This window comes from Podarcis erhardii (assembly GCF_964252035.2).
Source record: "Podarcis erhardii genome assembly, chromosome: W".
Classification (NCBI taxonomy): domain Eukaryota; kingdom Metazoa; phylum Chordata; class Lepidosauria; order Squamata; family Lacertidae; genus Podarcis; species Podarcis erhardii.
This window is the reverse complement of record NC_138506.1, coordinates 11523321-11548261: the sequence shown is the minus strand read 5'-3', so window position 1 is coordinate 11548261 and position 24941 is coordinate 11523321. Positions and strand designations below refer to the sequence as shown.

Below are 24941 nucleotides of genomic sequence, written 5' to 3'. Positions count from 1 at the left end.
CCAATTTTTGTTCTGTAATTTATCTCAATATGATGTAACTTTACCTTTCCTCCTTTCATCCATTAACAATCTATTTTTACTTAATCCTTTATAATATTTCTGCTAAAGCCACATAACTTCATTCCAGCCTCCTTCTAACATTCCTTAATTTTACAATGTTTCTGTAGATAAACTTTAAATTTCTTCCAATCTTCCACCGACTCTTCTCCCTGGTCTCGGATTCTGCCAGTCATTTCTGCCAGTTCCATGAAGTCCATCACCTTCATCTGCCATTCTTCCCGGGTGGGTAGATCTTGTGTCTTCCAGTACTTTGCAATAAGTATTCTTGCTGCTGTTGTAGCATACATAAAGAAAGTTCTATCCTTCTTTGGCACCAATTGGCCGACCATGCCCAGGAGAAAGGCCTCTGGTTTCTTCAGAAAAGTATATTTAAATACCTTTTTCATTTCATTGTAGATCATTTCCCAGAAAGTCTTAATCCTTGGGCATGTCCACCAAAGGTGAAAGAATGTACCTTCAGTCTCTTTACATTTCCAACATTTATTATCGGGCAAATGATAAATTTTTGCAAGCTTGACTGGTGTCATGTACCACCTGTATATCATTTTCATTAAATTCTCTCTTAAGGTGTTACATTCCGTAAATTTCATACCTGTGGTCCATAACTGTTCCCAGTCAGCCATCATAATATTATGTCCAACATCTTGTGCCCATTTAATCATAGCTGATTTCACCGTTTCGTCCTGAGTGTTCCATTTCAACAGTAAGTTATACATTCTTGACAAATTCTTAATTTTAGGATCTAGCAGTTCTGTTTCCAATTTTGATTTTTCCACCTGAAAGCCAGTTTTTTGTCCAAATTATATGCCTCCATTATCTGATAATAATGGAGCCAGTCTCGCACTCTATTTTTTAGTTTTTCAAAACTCTGTAGTTTTAATCTGTCTCCCTCTTGTTCCAAAATTTCCCAATATTTCGGCCAATTGGCCTCCATATTGAGCTTTTTCTGAGCCTTCGCTTCCATTGGTGACAACCACCTTGGGGTTTTATTTTCAAGCAAGTCCTTATATCTTGACCAGACATTAAACAATGCTTTTCTGACAATATGGTTTTTAAACGCTTTATGTGCTTTGACCTTATCATACCACAAATATGCATGCCACCCAAATACATTGTTAAAACCTTCTAAGTCCAGCACGTCAGTGTTTTCAAGAAGCAGCCATTCTCTCAGCCAGCAAAAAGCGGCTGATTCATAATAAAGTTTTAAGTCTGGCAGGGCAAATCCACCTCTTTCTTTAGCATCAGTTAATATCTTAAATTTTATTCGAGGCTTCTTGCCCTGCCAGACAAATCTAGAAATATCTCTCTGCCACTTCTTGAAACAATCCATTTTATCCAAAATTTGCAATGTTTGAAACAAAAACAGCATCCTTGGCAATACATTCATTTTTATCACAGCAATTCGGCCTAGCAATGATAGCTTCAGATTTGACCATATTTCTAGATCCTTTTTCACTTCCATCCAACATTTCTCATAATTATCCTTAAATAAGTTCACATTCTTGGCAGTCATATTTACCCCTAGGTATTTCACTTTCTTAACCAGTGTTAATCCTGTCTCCTTCTGAAACCTCTCTCTCTCAGTCACTGTTAGATTTTTCTCTAAAACCTTAGTTTTCATCTTATTCAACTTACCGTATTTTTTGCACCATAACACTCACTTTTTTCCTCCTAGAAAGTAAGGGGAAATGTCTGTGCGTGTTATGGAGCGAATGCCTGCGGGTGGCAGGGGGATCTGCTGCAGTCGTGAGCAGAGGATCCATGGTTCCCCTTCCTTCCCTCCTCCGTGGTTACAAAGCATGGATCCACATGGATCCTCAGGATTTTTGCATTGGGCTACTCCAAACTCACTGTCAGATCACATGTCTGTGGCCACAGCATGAACCACAAAAATCATATATCCACTATTTCGTTTAGAATATTTGTTTTCTTGTTTTCCTCCTCTAAAAACTACGTGCGTGTTATGGTCTGGTGCGTGTTATAGAGCGAAAAATACGGTAAATCCCGCTACTTGTCCAAATTCTTGGATCATTTCCAATACTCTTTTAGTACTAGATTCTGGCTCCTGTAATGTCAATACCAAATCATCAGCAAATGCTTTCAATTTGTACTGTTTAGCTCCGACTTGTATACCTTTAACCAATTGGTCCCTTCTAATCATGTTTAAAAGAACCTCCAGGACCGATATAAAAAGCAATGGAGAGATTGGGCAACCTTGTTGTGTTCCTTTCTCTATCTTAAATTCTTCCGTCACTACATTATTCACAATTAATTTAGCCTTTTGTTCTGAGTAAATTGCACCTATACCGTTCCCAAAACCTTGACCAACCCCCATCCCCTGTAGATTCTTCTTCATGAAACTCCAATAAATATTGTCAAAGGCTTTCTCCACGTCCACAAATATCAAAACTGCTTTGGTATTAATGTTCACTTGTAGTTTTTCTAAAATGTTAATTATGTTCCTCGTATTGTCAGACAAGTGTCTACCCGGGAGAAAGCCCGCTTGATCTTTATGAATTTCTTCTAGTAATACCTTTTTTAGTCTTTTAGTTCGAGGTTCTTCAGTAGTTGCAGGGCTTCAGGTATGTTGGTAGCCATGTGTTGTGTTGTGTTGGTTGTTACTATGAGGCGGAATGGGAAGTCCCATCGGTACTTGATCCCTGCTTGTTGGAGACACTGGGTGCATGGGCGTAGGTTTTTCCTCCAATTTAGGGTGTCCTGAAATAAATCCTGTAAGGCCAATATGGGGTTGTCTCCGTATCGAAGGCTTGTTGAGTTTCTGAAGTTGTTCCATACCTCTTCTTTCATTTTGTAGCGTGTGAAGCATACAATGATGTCTCGTGGGGGGGGCGGGCGTTGGGTTTCGGCATAGGTTTTAGGGCTCTGTGAGCCCTCTCCAGGTCGTCTACCTCGAGTGTCAAGTTTGGGATTGTATTTTTCAGCCAGCGTACAATTAGATCTGCTGGGCTTTTCTCCTCCACTTTTTCAGGAAAGTTGCGGAAGCGGAAGTTGCAGTGTCTACTACGGTCTTCAAGGTCTGCCTGTTTGATATTCATGGCTGCATTTTCCGTTTCTATTATTTCCAGGTGGCTTTCCATTTCAGCCAATTTATTATTCATACGTGTGTTCTCCTTTCGGTACTTCTCTATTATTCTTTCTTGTATTTGGTTCTTGTTTTCTAGAGTTTCCATTTTGGAGGTCATGTCACTGAACGCTTTCAGTAGTTCTCTTAGTCTCATTTTCACTTCCTTCAGTTCTCGTCTTGTTGCTGGGTCGTTGTCATCTTGGGGGGAGGTGTTGTGTTCTCGTGCTGTTTGCCATCTCCCTGGTTGGTGTCATCACAGTCTCGCTGGTGTTTTTGGTTTCAGATCTGCTTGGTGTCCTCTTGGAGCAGGGCGTGTTGTGGCTAAGAGTTGTGGTGGTGGTGGTGGTGGTTCCTGGGTGTCGCTGAGCTGTTGAGCTGAACAAGCATTGTTGACTGGTGGCTTTTACAGAGCGTCTGGATTAGGTGGTCATTAGTGTCCCGTCTGGGCTGTGCTTTAAGGGCTTCTTGAAGTCTCCTCAACAGTGTTGCCGGGGTGGTGGGGGCAGTCAAGCAGACAAGTAAGCCAACAGACAGATGGTTGACATAAAGGGGTTGGTAGGCAGGGGTATGAGAGACTGGTGGGGTGGGGCCAGAGGGAGGGTGTGTGTTTGGGGGGGTTATTCATGGGTGCACCTGTGTGTACATGTCTGTGCACGGATACTCACGAAAGGAGTATTGGGGTCCAGTTGAGGGTGGAGGGAGGGGTTAGGGGTTTGTGGTAAAGAATTAAGAATTTAAGGTTGGCAAGGGTGTGTTCAGGAATAGAACCCAACAAAGCAATGTAGAGGTTGAAGGTGAAAAAGGAGGGGAGGAAAGGGGGAGAAGCAGGGGAGGGGAGGGATGGAAGTTAGAGTAAAGTAAAAAAGAGGGAGAGAAAAGGAGGGAAGGAGAAGAAAGAAAGAAAGAAAGAAAGAAAGAAAGAAAGAAAGAAAGGAAGGAAGGAAGGAAGGAAGGAAGGAAGGAAGGTAGGTGTGGGAGAGACAAAGAAAGATGAAAATACTTGGTTGCAGTGGTGGTTCTAGTTATAGTATGAGGTAAAAGACCACTGGGGAGGGAGGATTGCTAATGAAACTGTGTGGGGAGGTACGTGTATGTAGATTTTAGGGTTTGGAGGGTAAGAGGGACTAGAAAAGCAGACTAAATCAAAGAAGGAAGGGGGGAAGGAGATGAGGGATCTGAAGCTGTTGAGGTTGTGATGCCTGGCAGTAGTATTTGTATATCAAATGCCAACAGTAAAAAAGTAGGCTTCGGTGCAGGGAGGGGCGGAAAAGGCTGGGGGAGGAGTCAGAGTGAGCAACGTCATGGTGGCAAAACATGAATTGTCTGTTATCATAGAGACTGAATAAATCATAATTAAAGCTATCTTGTTTCCTCCTGGCTCCTTGAAACCATCTGGAGAGGAGCGGGGGAATTCCTCAGGCCTGACACCTATTCACTATGTTCTAACTAGAAATGCTGTATGGTGATATTCAAATGCCCAGAAAATGAAGTGTAGTAAAGATGTTCTGGGGTGACTGGATGGTAATTCCACAATAATGATAACTTTAAATCAACATTTTTGCTCTAACGTATTAGTCATCATATGGATTTCATGTCTATCTTTTAGTAGCCTTCTGCATTTTCACTGTTATCTTCCATGCATGTAACATGCTTATGGTGTGCATGAATTCTTAGCATATTCAATAACCTACTATATTTTGCCAGTTAGTTACATTTAGAACAAGTGTTCTGAGCTTCCATATTGTAGCATTAATATTCATAATTAACATGTTAATATTAATATTTGTTGTAAATTCTCTTTTGCAGGCTTTTGTGAAGGATGTACATGAAGATTCAATAACTGTTTCATTTGAAAATAAGTACGTATGGTCCTGCTACTGACTAGTATAGTTGTAAGTGATGTAATTGTGAATTGTATATAATCTGCTAATGCAGTAGTATTGGGGTAGTGTATAAACTTAAATAAGCTAATACTTTGAGCTTGATTTGGATGTTTCTCGTGTAGCTTGCAGATGCTTATGGAGGTGATTGCATGCCATTGCTATGATTAATAATGAATAATGTTCTGAAACCTATTTATTTTTATGTTTAGCACTTTGTGTCAAGAATGTTTCATTGAAACATGTTTTGATTTTTAAATAATAATTTGTGTTAGCTTAAAATAGCACTTCAGGTGTTCGTATAAAGGGTCATTCCATATCAAGTGATCCAATTTTTTAAACTCATGTCATCCAGTTTTCTGTGAGTGTCTGAGGGCCCTGCTCTTGCCACTTACCATCTGGCCTGGGGCGGGGCCTGAAGCCTCACAAGGACTGCTCTGCTGCCCAGGAGGACTCCCCTGTGTGAGTGCTTGAGGGCCCTGCTCTTGTCACTTACCATCTGGCCTGGGCGGGGCCTGAAGCCTCACAAGGACTGCTCTGCTGCCCAGGAGGACTCCCCTGTGTGAGTGCCTGCTCTTGCCACTTACCATCTGGCCCAGGGCGGGGCCTGAAGCCTCAAAAGGACTGCTTTGCTGCCCAGGAGGACTCCCCTGTGTGAGTGCCTGCTCTTGCCAATTACCATCTGGCCCAGGGCCGGGCCTGAAGCCTCACAAGGACTGCTCCTGCCACTTACTATCTGGCCCAGGGTGGGGCCTCACAAGGACGGTTGTTTCCACTGATGCTGCTACTGCCCAGGAGGACCCGGAGGGGTGCAGAGTTCTTTTTAACATGTTTTAAAATTTTCCTTTCCCTTTAGATTTTTTTTATATAGGGGTGGGATGGATGTTTGGGTGGGCTTGGGAATTTGTTAGATTTTGATGAATTTGTAATTTTTGCAGTTTTTATTTGTATTGTTTTATGGGTTGTTTTTGTTTTTTGTTTTTATTGTTTTAAGGTTTTATTGTTTTAGGCTGCGAAAGAATAACATTAATTGCCATCAATGGAGGCTACTATGAGGCTTGGGATTGCTACCGTGGAGGGGCGAGGGAGGTATGGCGGTGGGGGCAGATGTTATAGGCGAAGGGGATCGAGATATGGATATGCTTGTACCCCTTCCAATCTGCGCCTCATCCCGAGGGACAAGGGTAGGGTGAGCAAGGATTACTCACCTCTGTCACTGGTGCTGTGCAATGCCAGGTCTATAGGCAACAAAACTGCCACCCTGCGAGATTTCTTTACCTTGCAGGGGTTCGACCTGGCTTGTGTGACGGAGACCTGGGTGCGCGAAGGGGAAACTGTTACCTTACGAGAGATGGCGCCCCCGGGTTTCTCCGTCCTCCACCAGTCGCGGACTGTGGGCCGGGGGGGAGGGGTGGCATTATTAATCCAGGAAGATTGTCCTTTCAGGACTCTACCATCGCCATCGATCCCCGGCATTGAATGTGTTGGCCTAGTGTGGGGCTCCGAGGAAAGCTTGGCTGTCTGGCTGGTGTACCGGCCACCTAGCGCACCAGCAGCCACCCTGTCAGGCCTATTGGAGGCGGTGGCCAGCTGGGCCTTGGAGTTCCCTAACCTATTGGTATTGGGGAACTTCAACATCCATGCTGATGCCACTCCCTCCTCACGGGCTCTGGACCTGGTGTCTTCCATGGCGACACTAGGGCTCTCCCAGTTTGTTTTGGGCCCCACACATCAAGCAGGCCACACGCTAGATTTGATCTTTGGCGTCGGTATAGATGTGATCATGTCTCCTTCGATGAAGGTGCCATGGTCTGATCACTACGCTCTGAAAGCCAGGATTGACTTTCCACCCCCACCCTGCTTAGGTGGCGAGCCGATTTGGGCTTGCCCGCAGAGGCTGATGGACCCTGATAGATTCCGTCAGGCCTTGCGGGACCTTGCTTATAGGGCTTTTATGAAAACCTACGAGATGGCGGTTAATGCTGCTAAGAAGTCTTACTTCTCGGCCTCCATTGCATCCGCTAGCTCTTGCCCGGCGCAATTATTTAGTATAATCAGGTCTTTAACGTCCCTTGAGGGACAGCCAAATTTAAATAACAATTTGACACACAGCTGTGAGGCATTTGCAAGCTTTTTTGCAGAGAAGGTCTTGTTGCTCCGCTATGACCTCCCTGCCAATTTGGATACAATAAAGGAACTGGAGACAGTGGTGCGCCCGCTCTTAAAGAAAACATCATTAGATCCTTTAGATCTATCCAATTACCACCCGGTTTCGAATCTTCCGTTCCTGGGTAAGGTGATTGAGAGAGCGGTTGCTGAACAGCTTGGTGGGTTTCTGGATGAAACATCGGCTCTGGATCCATTCCAGTCCGGCTTCCGCGCTGGTCATGGGACCAGGACAGCTCTGGTTGCCCTAACAGATGATCTTCGTAGACAGCTGGATCGAGGCGGGTCGGGGCTGCTGATTCTTCTAGATCTGTCAGCAGCTTTCGACATGGTTGATCACGAACTCCTGGACTACCGCCTTGCCGACGTGGGGATCCGGGGCGCAGTCCTTCAATGGCTGCGCTCGTTTCTCTCTGGTCGGGGACAGAGGGTGGCGCTTGGGGGGGAATTGTCAGTGCGCCACTCTTTGGTGTGCGGAGTACCTCAGGGTGCGATACTCTCCCATCATGCTTTTCAACATCTTTATGCGCCCCCTCGCCCAGCTTGTCCAGAGTTTTGGGTTGGGTTGCCATCAGTATGCCGATGACACCCAACTCTCTATCTGTTGATGGATGGCCATCCTGACTCGGCCCCAGACACACTGACCAGATGTTTGGAAGCTGTGGCTGGATGGTTACGTGGGAGCCGGTTGAAGCTAAATCCTTCGAAGACAGAGGTCCTGTGGCTGGGACAGGACGACATGGGATTGGGGGGGCAAATCCCATCTCTTGCAGGGGCGCAATTAGTGCCAGCACCGTCCGTTAAGAGTTTGGGTGTAATCTTCAACACCTCCCTTTCCATGGAGGTGCAGATTGCAGCTATAACAAAGGCGGCATTTTTCCATCTCCGCCAAGCTAAGCAGTTGGCTCCTTACCTCTCTCGCCCTGACCTAGCCACTGTGATCCACGCGACGGTCACCTCCAGACTGGATTATTGTAACTCGCTCTACGTGGGGCTGCCCTTGAGACTGACCCAGAAACTCCAGCGGGTGCAGAATGCTGCGGCGAGACTCCTTACGGGGTCTTCGCTGCGAGATCACATTCACCCGGTGCTATAGCAGCTGCACTGGCTGTACAGGATCAGGTTTAAGGTGCTGGTTTTAACCTTTAAAGCCCTATACGGCCTAGGTCCCTCGTACCTACGTGACCGCCTCTCCTGGTATGCCCCACAGAGAAACTTACGGTCTTCAAATAAAAACATCTTGAAGGTCCCAGGCCACAGAGAAGTTAGGCTGGCCTCAACTAGAGCCAGGGCTTTTTCGGCTGTGGCTCCGATCTGGTGGAACACTGTCACAAGAGACTAGGGCCCTGCGGGACTTGACATCTTTCCGCAGGGCCTGCAAGACAGAGCTGTTCCACTAGGCCTTTGGCCAGGCACAGCCTGACTCCCTCCCTCGGCAATCTTCACGGAGCTCTGGCCCAATGGTTGTCATTGGTTTGATTTGAATTAATTTTATAATGAATGATTTTAGAGTGTTGTTTGTGCTGTACTGTACTGTACTGTTTTATTGTTGTTAGCCGCCCTGAGCCCGGCTTCGGCTGGGGAGGGCTGGATATATTTAAAATTTATTATTATTATTATTAATATTTTGTACAGTTGTTGAACGGTCAAAACTAAGTCTACATCTAAAATTTTAAGTTTTTATCTCATCCCGTTTGTGAGTTATGAGGGTTTGAAATCCCCCTCCCCCAAATGACAGTTTTGGCCTTGCTGGTCAACACAAAAACCTTAACTTAGTTTTGATCATTCAAGACATGTACACACATATGAACACACATGTACAAAATATTAAGAAAACTGGATGACATGAGGTAAAAAAAGTTGGGATGATTTGGAATGACCCAAAGTTGTGCCCCTCCCCATTGGAGTTAGTTCAAGAAGCTATTGGGCTATGACTATTACTTGTATACCTTGAAGGTGGGGATTGTAGGTGGTGAATTCATAAAGCTTGAGGCATTTTAAAAAAAAATACTGTCAGAGCTGCCCGAGGTCCCAGCTCACAAAGGACCAACGCCAGTTCTTATTATATACAAAAGTCTTTATTGAAGTTCAGTTTCGATTTCAAAGCCGCAGCGCGCAGCTCTACGTCTCAAACTCTAGACCGCTGAAGCTCCGTCTGAATCTCCTCCCCCCAGACACCAGTTTAAGACTCTAGCCTTGCTCCACCTCTTCCTTTGCTCTTTCCTCCTCTGGGTCCGCCTGTCCACTGGGGTCTTGCCCTTTCTAGACTCTTCTGACGCTGAATCCCCTGAGTCTTCCCCCTGCCTCCTGCGGGCTTTAGGACCTGGTTCCCAATCCGGGTTTTCTGCCGTCCCGCGCGCCTGTACCTTTGAACTTGGCGCGCGCGCCCAGCCGGCAACCTTTCTCCTGACCATTACACTGCTCCTGTCACTGCTTCCCTCTTCGGGGGGGCTAGCTGGACCTGACTTCCCCTCCGTTCTCTCACTCTCTGATAGAGGCGTGGTCAGCCCCGACTCATCTTCTCTCCCTACTGGAGGAGACGCTGGCCCTGACACATGGGACTCTTCTCCCCCACTACGCTCTGGTGGGGGAACTGGTCCTGATCTTCCGCTGCTGCTTTGGGAGTCCCCGCTGGCCCTTTGCTTCTGGTGCGTCCCCCCTGGGACCCCCCTTGCCCTGGCCATCAGCGCCCCCCTCTGGGAATCTTCTGAATCGCTGGAGAAACTCATGGAATCTCTCGGACCACTGTCATACTCCCCTACGCTGCCCTCAGATTCTTCCCCTTCACTCTCCGTTTCCTCTCTCCCCTGTGCCTCTGCTCCTGAGCCCCTGACAAATATATATATATAATTTTTTAAAATTAAATTTCCAATTAACAAACCAATCATATCACATTAATTCCAAATTATACCAATACATAATAAACTCCAAATATTTAGCCAAATTTTAAATTTTTGTTGGGGGTACCCATGCTTCAAGTTCAGAAAGGGTCCAATCATCTCATATTTCTGCTGCTTTGATGTTCACAAGTCCCATTTTCCATCTCTTTGTTGTTATCCTTTACAAATCCCATCTTCCAATCTTCTTGTTATCATTTTTCTTCTTAATAAATAACCTCTGAGTTATTTCCACAAGCGAGTTGAAGCAAACATTATTATAGTCCTGTGTGGGTTTTCACGCTGATCCAAAAGTCCTGTTCAAACGGCAGGCGTCATTTCGACAGTTCCCATAAAATACAGTCTAAGCGTCTGCTCATTAACTTTCCCAGACCAGTTCCTCCATAAATCAGCCTTTCCAGGGGAGTTTTTGCCAAATCAGACATACAGTCCAAACATGATAACAGAACAGTGGCTCGCCTCCCCCTTTGACTGTAAATCTCGCAACAAAGTCTGTCTCATAATGGCGGTTCCCAATTAGAACTGCGTCACACCAAAAGCCTTTCGTTTCCTTTCCAGATCTTCCGCAAAACAAAGCCTTTGGTTAATAATTTTGTTTCCACACAGTTTATTTTCCCATCTCACTTGCTATCAATCATGTGGCGGTTCTTCTTGGGGGAGGGGGTTGTTAGGTAAAAAGCTTGAGGCATTTTAAATTGGAGTTACACAACTCAAATTAGTCATTGGTGTTAACTTTAGAGGCCCACATTCATACATGAACCATTAAAACATTGTGTTTACATTAGGCATAATGCAACTAGAGAAAACGTGTGTAGAAGTTATTCCTCTGTTTCAGGGTTGTTGTTGTTGTTTGGTTGTTGTTGGTTTTTTTTTTGGGGGGGGGGTTTAAAACCAACAAGCAAGCCATACCACAAACATCACAGCTCTTATGAGACTAGTAAAACATAAACTATCTCATGACATGTATAACACGTCGACCGCGAGCCTGGGGTTATTTCTGGTCAATCACAGGACCTTTCTCTGCAACCTCAGATGCTGCAGTAGCAGCCGCTGCCGCGGCAGTAGCCGCGGCCGCTGCCAGTCTCCACAGCAATGCAACCCTGAGCAGCGGCCACGGGGAGACGAAATCGGATAAGGGGGTGCTGCTGGAGACGGAGGGAGGTGCAAGGAGGAGCCGTGTGTAAAGGAAGGATGTATAACACTGTCAACAACACATTTGTTGTCTGCGTTTTTTCAGTTGATTTAGGACGAATCTGATGCGCTGAATCCAAAAATCACATTGGTTTTGCTCAATCAGGTCAAGTTTTTGAGCTATGGCCACATGTCGTTTTTTAATGTTTTTGTTCACATGTACGCTTGTGTGGAGCATTTTAGGAGAAGTTGGTGGGGGTAAAATGCCATGTCGAAGAATTGTTTTGATTGGAAATGATTATTTTAATGACAAGAAGTATTCAGGTCCGATAGTTCTGGGTAATTATGTTGAAAAGGGATCAGTTTGAAGTCATAAAACCTCAAAATCTTCCATAAATTGGTGCGGCTGGGATCAACAGAAAGAACCGGAGCAGCCTCAAGTATCCTGATCTTCAATCAGCACGTCGTCCTGTAGCTCATTGTGATGAAATTCCAGTGCCTATCTTCGGAGAACTTCCTGACATTAGTGACGAAGATGCCTCCAGTGTTGAAGGACATGAAGAAGAAGAAGTGGTTCTTGAAGATGATGCTCCACATCTATTTTCCCAAAAGGAGTTGAATGATCTAGTTCGTGACCTCAGCTTGTCAAAGGACTCTGCCGAACTGTTGGCATCCAGATTGAAGGAAAAATACCTCCTCTCTGACAGTGCTCGCATCAGCTTCTTCCGCAACAAGCATCAAGAGTACCTCCGTTTTTTCTCGGAAGAGAAGGACTTGGTGTACTGTGCAGATACTGCACAGCTTCTGCTCAAGCTTGGAGTGCCACAGTACGAACCCAAAGATTGGAGACTGTTCATTGACAGCAGCAAGCGATCACTGAAATGTGTTCTGCTACACAATGGCAACCAGTTTGCCTCTATACCCCTGGCTCACTCGACTACACTGAAGGAGAACTATGAAGCAGTGAAGTATGTGCTGGAGAAAATTGGTTATGATCAGCATAAGTGGTTTATTTGTGTTGACCTGAAGATGGTGAACTTTTTGTTGGGACAACAGTCTGGCTTCACCAAGTACCCATGTTTTCTGTGCATGTGGGATAGTAGGGACCGTGCTCAGCATTACACAAAGAAGGACTGTCCTGTGCGGGAGGAATTGGTGCCTTGCAAAGAAAGGAACGCCATCAACGACCCTCTGGTGGACAGAGACAGAATACTCTTCCCACCGCTGCACATCAAGCTCAGCTTAATCAAGCAGTTCACCAAGGCTCTGGACAAGGATGGTGACTGCTTCACTTACTTGTGCCAGGCTTTTCCAGGATTGACCATGGAGAAGTTGAAAGCTGGCATCTTTGACGGTCCTCAGATCCGTCAGCTCATCAGAGATCCAGAGTTCGGAAACTCAATGAACGAAGTGGAACTGGAATCGTGGAAGGCATTTGTTCTGGTAGTGAAGAACTTTCTTGGCAACAATAAGGCCAGAAACTACACAGAACTTGTCAACAACATGCTGACTGCTTTCAGAAACCTGGGCTGCAACATGAGCGTCAAGATGCACTACCTATTTTCACATCTGGACCGGTTTCCTGAGAACCTGGGTTCAATGAGTGACGAGCAGGGGGAGAGATTCCATCAGGACATGAAAGAGATGAAGACCAGGTATCAGGGTCGCTGGGACGCAGTCATGATGGCTGACTACTGTTGGACTCTGAAGAGAGACCTCCCTGCCGCTGAGCATTCAAGGAGTTCCAAGAAACGGAAGTTCAAGCCCTGAAGTTTGAAAAATGGTGAAGCAACATTCAATTTACGTGTACTTACCTTTATCAATGCCCACCATTCAGTTTACAGTAAACCTGACCTGATGGAGAGAAACGGATGCCTTTTCCTGATTCAGCTGTGCAAAAATACCCTAAATCAGTTGTAGAAATCTAGACAACATTCAATAAGTAAAAAATTGTTGCCCAGTGTAATAATTGATGCTTATGTACCGTATAATAATTGATACTTATGTATAAAACTACATTTGACATTGAAAGAAAAACAAAAACAGATACATTTCCCAATCTACTATAAAAACTACTATAAAATTCTAGCAGCTACACAGCGCCTTCTGCGTCTACAGTGAGTTTCACCAAGTCATAATTTTAACCTACCTCATTTCATTCACTGAAGAATGACGCATTCATAATAACTGCCAAATTGTGTCTTTCCTTGAAACATTGTATGTTCAACCTCTCACATTAACTTACTTGGAGTAATAAGTCATAGAAAGCCATTTTACAGAGACCATAAATTTTATTACTTGGACAAGGAATGATGTAATATTTAAATCCTATACACTGTTGACCCTGAAACCCAAGTCCCAACCCTCCTGGATGTTCCTTCTGTTGGTAATCAAGCCTTTATCGGGAGAAGCTGGCAACTCTCTTTTTTTAAAAAAATAATAATAATATTTTTATTAAGTTTATGAAATACAGAAAAAAAGAATAAAAGACAGATATAGAAAATAAAGTAGAGAAGTTACAAATTTCCATAATCCTTTTTTTCAGCAAATCCAATGGACTTCCCCGCATCTTCCTAACCCTGCGTTCTCTGTGATACAAAACATCAGCAATTTGTTAACTTATTTCAAAACTTATTGTATCTTTCATTTTATCATGTTATCTAATTTCCAAAGTGTTGTAACCGACATCTTATACGTTTTAGCTTAAACATAATAAAGTTATTTCATTATTCCACCTCTGACTTCTTGTACCTTAATTTTCATTTCATTAGTTTACAATTGCTGAAGCTAGAATTTCCTCAAAAGTGCATTTTTTAACATTCATACAACTTATAGTGTTTTTTCAAATAGTCTTTAAATTTTTCCCAGTCTTCCTCGATTGTTTCTTCTCCCGAGTCTCGGATTCTGCCAGTCATTTCGGCCAGTTCCATGTATTCCATCAACTGCGTCTGCCATTCCTCCAGCGTGGGTAAATCTTGTGTCTTCCAAAGCTTAGCAATCAGGATCCTTGCTGCTGTGGTAGCATACATAAAAAAAGTTCTATCTTTCTTAAGTACTCTCTGGTCCACGATGCCCAGAAGAAAGGCCTCCGGTTTCTTAGGTAAGGTAAATCTAAGTACCTTTTTTAGTTCATTATGAATCATCTCCCAAAAGGCCTTCACTTTCGGGCAAGTCCACCAGAGGTGAAAGAATGTCCCTTCCGCCTCTTTACATTTCCAACATTTATTGTCAGACAGGTGATATATCTTAGCAAGTTTGACTGGGGTCATGTACCACCGGTATATCATTTTCATAATATTTTCCTTCAAGGCACTACATGCCGTAAATTTCATTCCAGTGTTCCATAACCTTTCCCAGTCTTCAAACATAATGTTATGCCCCAAGTCCTGCGCCCATTTTATCATGGCGGATTTGACTGTCTCGTCCTGTGTATTCCATTTAAGCAGCAAGTTGTACATTCTCGAAAGTAGTTTATTTTTTGGCTCTAACAGTTCTGTCTCTAATTTCGATTTTTCCACCTGGAATCCAACCTTTTTATCCACTTTAAAAACCTCCTGAATTTGAGCATAGTGCAACCAATCTCGCACCTTGTTTTTTAATTTTTCCAAGCTCAGCAACCTCCAATTGTCTCCAATTTTTTCAATTATTTCCCAATATTTAGGCCAGTAGGCTTCCATGTTAAGTCTCTTACGTGCCTTGGCCTCCACCGGTGAGAGCCACCTCGGAGTCTTACTCTCCAATAAGTCCTTATATTTTGTCCAGACCATCAAAATTGCTCTTCTGACAATATGGTTTTTAAACAATTTGTGAACTTTAACCTTGTCATACCACAAATATGCATGCCACCCAAAAGCATTATCAAACCCTTCCAGATCTAGGACATCAGTGTTTTCCAATAAAATCCAATCTTTCAACCAGCAGAAGGCTGCAGATTCATAATATAACCTCAAGTCTGGCAGGGCAAATCCCCCTCTTTCTTTCGCGTCAGTTAGTATTTTAAACTTTATTCGGGGCTTTTTGCCCTGCCAAACAAACTTAGAAATATCCTTCTGCCACTTTCCAAAACATTCCACTTTGTCCACGATCTGTAGGGCCTGGAACAGAAATAACATTTTCGGCAATACATTCATCTTTATAGCTGCTATTCGGCCCAACAAGGAAAGTTTCAATCTTGACCATATTTCCAAATCTCTTTTGATTTCTGACCAACATTTCTCATAATTATCTTTAAACAAATTCAAATTTTTGGAGGTCAGATACACCCCTAGGTATTTTACTTTTTTAACCACATTTAATTCTGTTTCTTTCAGGAACTCATCTGTTTCTGTAGTTGTCAAATTTTCTTAAATCCCGCCACCCGACCAAAGTCAGGTCCATGTCAGATGAGCTTCAGAAAAGAAAGTTCCTTCTTTTTCTAGGGGGTTCTTAACCCTCCATATGTCAATTAAATCCATGTTGTCAGTCATTTCAAAAAAAGTTTTAGGTAGTCTGCCATCTTTCGTTATGTTAGCACTTTGCGACTTATCCATGTTTACAGATACGACCCCATTCATATCACCCAACATAATGATGTTGTTATAGTCTAAATAGTCCAGCATAATCTCGTGCAGCTTCCTAAAGAATTCCGATTTTCCTTCATTTGGAGCATATATTCCTAATATCAAAAATTTTTCTCCTTGTGTCTGAATTTCAATCGCCAAAATTCTGCCATGTTCATCTTTAAATAAGAATTTCGGTGACAGACTCTCCTTTGCATATATCACCACTCCTCTTTTCTTAACTTTGTCCGAAGAAATAAATTCTTGGCCTAATCTTTTATTAATTAACACTTTTCTGTGGAGCCTTGTCACATGTGTTTCTTGCAAGCAAATAATGTCCAATTGTTCTTTTTTCAAAATATGAAATACTTTTTTTCTTTTTTCCAGAGAGTTTCCGCCATTTATATTCCAGCTGAGAAGCTGCAGAGACATCCTGGTTTAGTTGGTGGGTCCTACAATGGGGTGTCTAGGTTTTCCTCCGATCCCGGAGGTGGTGGTGCTGGTCCCGATGGTGGTGGTGGCCAAGAAGCTGCAGCTCCTTTTTGTAGGTCCTCCTCGTGGTCGTGTAGGAACTTCTGTTGATCCTCAGGTGTTTTGATTCTTACCTTCCTTCCTTTATAGTTAAATGATAGTCCTTGTGGAAACTCCCACCTATAAGGAATTGCGTTGTGTCTTAACAATTTGGTCAGGTCTGTGTAAGTGGTCCTAAGATCCAATAGATGTTTGGGTATATCTCTGTAGATTTCAGCCTTTTTACCTTCTATCTCCAAAGATTTTTTAAAATGTAGGCCTAATATCTTATCTCTTTCCTCTCTTGATCTCAAAATAACCAAACAGTCTCTGGCCTTATCTTTCTTTACCGATCTTCCCAGTCTAAAGGCCGTCACGATTTTGAAATCTTTGTCTTCCTCAATTCCCCAGAATTTGGAAAATAAAAGTGTCAGAAATCCCTCTAAATTACCTACCTCCAATTCTGGGATGGCCCTTAACCTGATATTATTTTCCTTACTTTTCAATTCAACCAGTGACAGGTAGGCTTGTTGTTCCCCTACCTGTCTTTTCAGAGGCCTTACTTCCCCCTTAATCTCATCAACTTTTTTGTTTGCCTGTTCTGCTTTTTGATTGGCTTCCACAGCTAGTTTATAATTTTCAGCCGTAGCTCCTTGCAAATTCTCTATTGCCTGAGTATGCTGGGAAACCTGATCAGATAATTTACTAATAGAGGATGTAGCTTGGTCAATTTTTAATGATTGATTGTCCACCTTTTGGTTTAAAATTGCCAGTTGCTCCAAAATTTGTTTCAGGACTGTTTCAGATCCTCCAGTTGCCATATCTTCTGTAACAGGCTGCTCAGTTTCCACCTCCTGTGCTGTTAGCACAGTTGGGACAGATGATCTACGTTGATGAGTTAAAGTTGTTTGAACAAGTTGCACAGATTTCTTTTCTTTTTCTTTTTCTTTAGCTTTGGCTGCTCTTGTTTTCCCTGAGCCGCTCATTCCACACCTGCCTCAGTTCAAGGTCAAATTGTCTTTTATTCCATAAGAGAGACAAGTCCAAAATATAAACAATTAAACCACAAGAAGTCTCAATAAAGTACAGTTCCCAGGCCACTATGTCTCCACAATCCTCGGGGGGGGGGGGGGTATTTCAAAGCTTCAAGGAAGGAGAGAACTCTTTTCCGCCATTAAAGTTCCTATATTCCCCGTATTAAGTCTTTGTAATTCCAGAGTACAAAAGGAAGGTTCCCAAGGCTTTCTATTTCTTGAATAAAAGCCACAAGGTGTCAAGAATGGTCCCAGCAACAATGTTTAAACGTTAGTATCTCAGTCTATGTAACAATTTAAACTTCAGCAACAGTATCAGCAGTTTGACAGTTCTCTATTACGTTCTGGCAGCCCGACGACTAGGTTGTCCCTTTTAACTCCGTATAACTCAAAGATAGGAAGAAAGTTCCGAAAATAAAATCCACAGGTTTAACAAAGATTTCCCTTTTGACTTCTAAAAACAGAGTCTATCAATGCGCCTTTGTTCTGCTTTTACGATCCTTTTTGAACGTTACAGCGCTCTTCAGAGCCCTTGCTTTGATCTAGTTAGCAGGATCGGAAGACGGACTTCCTGTTACTCGCCTCCCGTTTTCAGTCAAAATCCTCAAATTTAGTCCAAAATTTAGTACCCCTTACTCACGGGTATGTAGCTGTCAAATTCAGTGTTTTCAAGAAGAAAGGTCACCGCTCATCGGCAGCAGCAGCGCGGCTTTGCATCCACGAAAAGAGCGATGAACTCACAGCGCCGCTCCCCCTTTCACGTTCCAGAGCCCCTTACGAGGTTCCTTCTTCGTTTCTGGGGGGGCTTTTGGCGCCCGCCGAGTCCCACGGCCACAGGCTCGCTCTGCCTGTGGTTTTTCTTAGTGGGTCTCCGCTTTGCCGCAGCGGACGACCCTTTTTCGCGGAGCCCCTCTTCACAAAGTAAAGAGGACCGCCATTGCCGTTTTGCGCCGCCTCCGGAAGTCCAGAAGCTGGCAACTCTCCCAGGCACCCGGCTTGATCTCCGGTGACCTCCCTGGCTGCATTCCCCAGCAAACACAGGCTAGGTCTCTATAGGCGACCTCCCAGCGTGGGAATAGCACACCCACTCTTTCCTGCTCCCCCGGCAGGGGAAAGAGATAGGTCAGAAACGTCTTTTTACATGGCTTTATTTCTGACTCTTCAGCATTACAGAAAACATGTCTGCTCTCTTCAAACTCCAGCAATCAAGTGACAAAGACTTCCTGTACTTCCTGTACATACACAAGAGGAAGTTCTCAAATTTCACTCTGAGCAAATTCCGGTGCATCGCTCTGTGAACTGACTGTCCCACTGTTTCCCACAGACAGTCCCAACATTCCCATCATGTGATGTTTTCAAGCTAGCAGTTTGCAGCTGCATTGCTTCCATATCGTAACACCTTCCTCACATCTCCAAAGTAGGTGTCTCCTGCAGATTTCCTGTGAAGGACAATAACAAGTGTTTGCTAGCATGTTTCTCAATGGATATTAGGTTGTAAACAAGGCAAAGACCAGCAGGAAGGTGTTTGAGGCGACAGACAAGAAACCATCCATGCCTGCTTCTCCTTTTGTCTCCCTGTATTAACAGTTGTATAAATACTAATAAAACACCCAGACACCCAAGGAGGTGTTAATGACTTACCTGTAACCTGTGAACTTACCTGTAACACTATCCGATGTACCTCCTTTTTTTTTTTTAATAATATTTATTAAAGTTTTAAATGTTACAAAAAGAGAAAGAGATAACTCCAAGTTAAACAAAAACTTGACAACACATCACAATAAAGAAAGAAGAGAATAGAAAAAAAATTATAAAAAAGAGAAAGAAACAAAAATAGAAGCAATTAAAAAACACAACGAACCTTCCCATAACTTATCTTTCATTTGCTTGTTTCCTTGACCTCCTCGCACCTCCCTTTTTTGTATTCTAGTTCGGTTAGCTATTTCAGCAAATCCTTTCCATCTTTTCCAATTTTTGTTCTGTAATTTATCTCAATATGATGTAACTTTACCTTTCCTCCTTTCATCCATTAACAATCTATTTTTACTTAATCCTTTATAATATTTCTGCTAAAGCCACATAACTTCATTCCAGCCTCCTTCTAACATTCCTTAATTTTACAATGTTTCTGTAGATAAACTTTAAATTTCTTCCAATCTTCCACCGACTCTTCTCCCTGGTCTCGGATTCTGCCAGTCATTTCTGCCAGTTCCATGAAGTCCATCGCCTTCATCTGCCATTCTTCCCGGGTGGGTAGATCTTGTGTCTTCCAGTACTTTGCAATAAGTATTCTTGCTGCTGTTGTAGCATACATAAAGAAAGTTCTATCCTTCTTTGGCACCAATTGGCCGACCATGCCCAGGAGAAAGGCCTCTGGTTTCTTCAGAAAAGTATATTTAAATACCTTTTTCATTTCATTGTAGATCATTTCCCAGAAAGTCTTAATCCTTGGGCATGTCCACCAAAGGTGAAAGAATGTACCTTCAGTCTCTTTACATTTCCAACATTTATTATCGGGCAAATGATAAATTTTTGCAAGCTTGACTGGTGTCATGTACCACCTGTATATCATTTTCATTAAATTCTCTCTTAAGGCGTTACATGCTGTAAATTTCATACCTGTGGTCCATAACTGTTCCCAGTCAGCCTTCATAATATTATGTCCAACATCTTGTGCCCATTTAATCATAGCTGATTTCACCGTTTCGTCCTGAGTGTTCCATTTCAACAGCAAGTTATACATTCTTGACAAGTTCTTACTTTTGGGATCTAACAGTTCTATTTCCAATTTTGATTTTTCCACCTGGAAGCCATTTTTTTTGTCCAGATTATATGCCTCCATTATTTGATAATAATGGAGCCAATCTCGCACTCTATTTTTTAGTTTTTCAAAACTCTGTAGTTTTAATCTATCTCCCTCTTGTTTCAGAATTTCCCAATATTTCGGCCATTTGGCCTCCATACTGAGCTTTTTCTGAGCCTTCGCTTCCATTGGTGACAACCACCTTGGGGTTTTATTTTCAAGCAAGTCCTTATATCTTATCCAGACGTTAAACAGTGCTTTTCTGACAATATGATTTTTAAACGCTTTATGTGCTTTGACCTTATCATACCACAAATATGCATGCCACCCAAATACGTTGTTAAAACCTTCTAGATCCAGCACGTCAGTATTTTCAAGAAGCAACCATTCTCTCAGCCAGCAAAAAGCGGCTGATTCATAGTAAAGTTTAAGGTCTGGCAGGGCAAATCCACCTCTTTCTTTAGCATCAGTTAGTATCTTAAATTTTATTCGAGGTTTCTTGCCCTGCCAGACAAATCTAGAAATATCTCTCTGTCACTTCTTGAAACAATCCATTTTATCCAAAATTTGCAATGTTTGAAACAAAAACATCATCCTAGGCAGTACATTCATTTTTATCGCAGCAATTCGGCCTAGCAATGATAGCTTCAGATTTGACCATATTTCTAGATCCTTTTTCACTTCCATCCAACATTTTTCATAGTTATCCTTAAATAAGTTCACATTCTTGGCAGTCATATTGACCCCTAGGTATTTCACTTTCTTAACCAGTGTTAATCCTGTCTCCTTCTGAAACCTCTCTCTCTCAATCACAGTTAGATTTTTCTCTAAAACCTTAGTTTTCATTTTGTTCAACTTAAAACCCGCTACCTGACCAAATTCTTGAATTAGTTCCTGTACTCTTTTAGTACTAGACTCTGGCTCCTGTAATGTCAATACCAAATCATCAGCAAATGCTTTCAATTTGTACTGTTTAGCTCCGACTTGTATACCTTTAACCAATTGGTCCCTTCTAATCATGTTTAAAAGGACCTCCAGGACCGATATAAAACGCAATGGAGAGATTGGGCAACCTTGTCGTGTTCCTTTCTCTATCTTAAATTCTTCCGTCACTACATTATTCACAATTAATTTAGCCTTTTGTTCTGAATAAATTGCACCTATACCATTTCCAAACCCTTGACCAACCCCCATCCCTTGTAAGTTTTTCTTCATGAAACTCCAAGAAATGTTGTCGAAGGCTTTCTCCGCGTCCACAAATATCAGAACTGCTTTATTATTAATATTCACTTGTAATTTCTCTAAGATATTAATTATGTTCCTCGTATTGTCAGACAAGTGTCTGCCCGGGAGAAAGCCCGCTTGATCTTTATGAATTTCTTCTACTAACACCTTTTTTAGTCTTTTAGTCAAAATATCTGCAAAAAAATTATAATCCACATTAAGCAAAGATATGGGGCAGTAATTCTTAAGCTGTGTCTTCTCAGACTCTATTTTTGGTATAAGTGTAATATAAGCTTCCTTCCACGACTCTGGTGCCCTTTTCCCTTCCAATATTTCATTATAGACTTCCTTTAAAGGTTGTACTAACCATTGTTTCAGGGATCTATAATATCTTGAAGTCAAACCATCCGGTCCTGGGGATTTACCTAATTGCATGTTCTACCTCCTGGTCCGTTATTTTGTAATTCAACATTAACTTATTTTCTTGAGAGTTTTTTTGTAGTCCATTTATTTTCAAAAAACGGTCAATGTCCATTTCTTTCTGCGTCTCCTGTGTATATAGTTGTTTAAAGTACCTCTGGAAGCACTTTCTGATTTCCGCTGGATTCTGTATATTCTTTCCTTCCACTTCCAAGTTTGTAATAATATTAAGTTTTTGTCTTTTTTTCATTTGCCAAGCCAGCAGTTTTCCGCATTTATTTGCCGATTCAAACGTCTTTTGTCTCATCTGTTTAATTTTCCATTCTATTTCCTGGTTCATCATTTTCATATATTGTACTTGATATAACTTTATCTCTTTCAGGATCTCCTGCGACTTTGGTTTCACTCTCAATTTCTTTTCTCCTTCCTTTATTTTCTCCAGAATTTTATCTTTTTCCTCATTTTGGACTCTCTTCTTAATTGCATTCTGTTGTATCAGAAATCCTCTCATAACCGCTTTGCTTTCATCCCAGATTACTCTTTTTTCAACAGTGGTGTTCATATTTATCTCGAAATAATCTCTCAAGGTTTTTTGGGCCTTCTTAGTCACTTCTTCATTCCTAAACAAAGTGTCGTTCATCCTCCATCTGAAGGAACCAATTGGTGTTAGTTTCATTTCCATCTTCACAGCATTATGGTCGGAGCAAGTTTTAGGGCAAATTTCCACTTTTCTGATCTTCGCAGCCAGCCCTCTAGTTGCCCAAATTTGGTCAATTATTGTCCATGTCATTTTGGCCTCAGAGAAGAAAGTTCCCTCTCTTCCCAGAGGGTTCTTCATTCTCCAAGTGTCAACTAAATCCATATTGTCAGTCATATCAAAAAAAGTTTTTGGTAGTCTACCATCCTTAGTAACTACCTGTCTCTGTGCCTTATCCATATTTGTAGATACCACTCCATTCATGTCCCCCATCAAAATCATATTGTAATCCATGTAGTCCAACAGAGTCTCGTGTAACTTCTTAAAAAATTTTCCCTCATTTGGTGCATAGATGCCTACTATCAAAAAATTCTCTCCTTGTGATTGGATATCAATTGCAACAAATCTTCCTTGATCTTCTTTAAATATAAATTTCGGTGATAGGCTCTCCTTTGCATAAAGTACTACTCTTTTTTAAACTTTGTCTGATGAAATAAATTCATGGCCCAATCTTTTATTACTCAGTATCTTCCTATGTAGCCTTGTCACATGTGTTTCTTGTAGACAAATCAAGTCCAATTGTTCCTTTTTCAATAAATGAAAGACTCTGCGCCTTTTTTCGGGGGAATTCAGTCCATTAATATTCCAACTTAATATTTGCAATGCCATGATGTGATTACTCTGATTTTCCTCCAACTGCACCCAATGCTTGCTCTTCTTCTGTTGGTATCACTGAATTGTCCAGTCCGAAGCGTAGTTTTGCTATGTCCAGTATTCCTTTTTTTGGTGATCTTCTGTCCAATGCTTTTTGTTCTGGTCCTCTATCAGGTGATCTTCTGTCCGATGCTCTTGACTCTTTTCCAAGCTCCTTCTGCAGATCTTCTTCGTAATTATTCAAAAATTTACTGATTTTATTTTTATTTTCCTTCCTTTGAAACTGAAGGATAGGCCTTGGGGAAATTCCCACCTAAAGTTGATTTTGTTCTTTCTCAGCAGGGCAACCAAATCACTGTAATTGGACCTAAGATCCAAAAGGTATTTCGGGATGTCTTTAAAAATCTCCACTCTTGACTGTAGTACTTCCAAAGGATTCTGATAATGCCAACCCAAAATTTTATCTCTCTCTTATTCTATTCTTCTCTTTCTTCCCTCCTCTTCCAAGTCTAAACGCACTCACGATTTTAAATTCATCCTGTTCCAAATCCAAATCCCAAAAGTCTGCAAATTCCTGCGTGAGAAAATCTATCAAACTGTCCTTCTTCACTTCAGGTACAGCTCTGATCCTCAAATTCGTCTGTTTTTCCTTAAGCTCAATCATAGAAAATTTCGACTTGTGGTCTTCAAGTTGCCTCTGCAGGTCTGGGACTCTCTCTGTTTCAAGTTGTGTTACCTTAACTTCCACGGCAGCAACTTTTTCCCTGGCTTCCTCTGCGGTCTGTCGTATCGTAGTAGATTCCTGTATCAGTTTCTCAATGGTTTCTGTATTTGTATTCACCTTTTGTCCCAAGTTATTTAAGCTTTCTGTGTTTAGCTTAATTGTAGTAGTTGCATCATCGACTTTCTTATTAAGTTGTTCCAGTGAGGCATTTATCTTACTTAACGCAAGCGCTAAAGCTTCTTCTGATGACATTCCTCTTGGTTTAGATTGTGTTGGAACAGCTGCAGATGAGGCAGGAATGTTAGAAGGATGTAAGGAATGTTAGAAGGATGTTGGAATGAAGTTATGTGGCTTTAGCAGTAATGTTATAAAGGAGTATTTAAAGATGGATTGTTAACAGGTGAGAATGTAAAGTTATAATATATTAAGATAAATTATTAAGATAAAAGCAAAAATGGAAAGGATTTGCTGAAACAACTAATTGAACTAGAATACAAAAAAAGGGAGGTGCGAGGAGGTCAGGGAAACTGTTGGGATACTGCCAGGGAGACAAAGGCCATCACTGCCTCCAGCCGACTCCGTACTCCGGACGTCCATCGACCTCCCGTAGATACAGTATCAGAAATTAGTGACATGAGCTCCAGAAATAGATTGCCACATTCCTGGGCTGATGCACACTCTATCAGCAGAGTTCACATAGCGAAAGTTGCACAGCAGGAGAGCATATTTACAAGTTTATTCAGCGTTGGTCAGAACAAAGAAAAACATGACCGCCTGCTAGCGTGTTCAGGCACCGAGAGAGAAACGAAAGCAATAGCAAAACATAAACATCCTGTGAACAGGAAATGCGCAGACTCTGTGACTCACAAAGCCTGTTCCCTTTTAAGGTGGAACGGAAATATCCTAACATCCTCCCCCTTTCCGTGTAACCTGTAGTACCTGTGGTTCAACCCAATTGCAACCTCTGTACATAAACCTTAAGTTGTTCTCTGTTAACAACCTTAGACAACAGATCAGCAGGAATTTCATTTCCTGGCATGTAGGACACCCGAATGAGTCCTTTCTGAATACACTCTCTTGCACGATGTAGCTTAATCTGCAAGTACTTGGTTCTTTGC

The 24941-nt window shown here is 42.2% G+C and overlaps 1 protein-coding gene across 3 annotated transcripts in view; it reads left to right on the top strand.

Moving 5' to 3' along the window:
- Positions 1 to 24941, top strand: part of LOC309333207 (fragile X messenger ribonucleoprotein 1-like) — a 209723-nt gene that overhangs the window by 54174 nt on the left and 130608 nt on the right. For all 3 annotated transcript variants that reach the window (XM_081846613.1, XM_081846612.1, XM_081846611.1), the window contains one exon: positions 4952 to 5004. In XM_081846613.1, coding sequence (XP_081702739.1) covers positions 4952 to 5004 — 53 coding nt within the window. The remainder of the gene's footprint in view (positions 1 to 4951; positions 5005 to 24941) is intronic.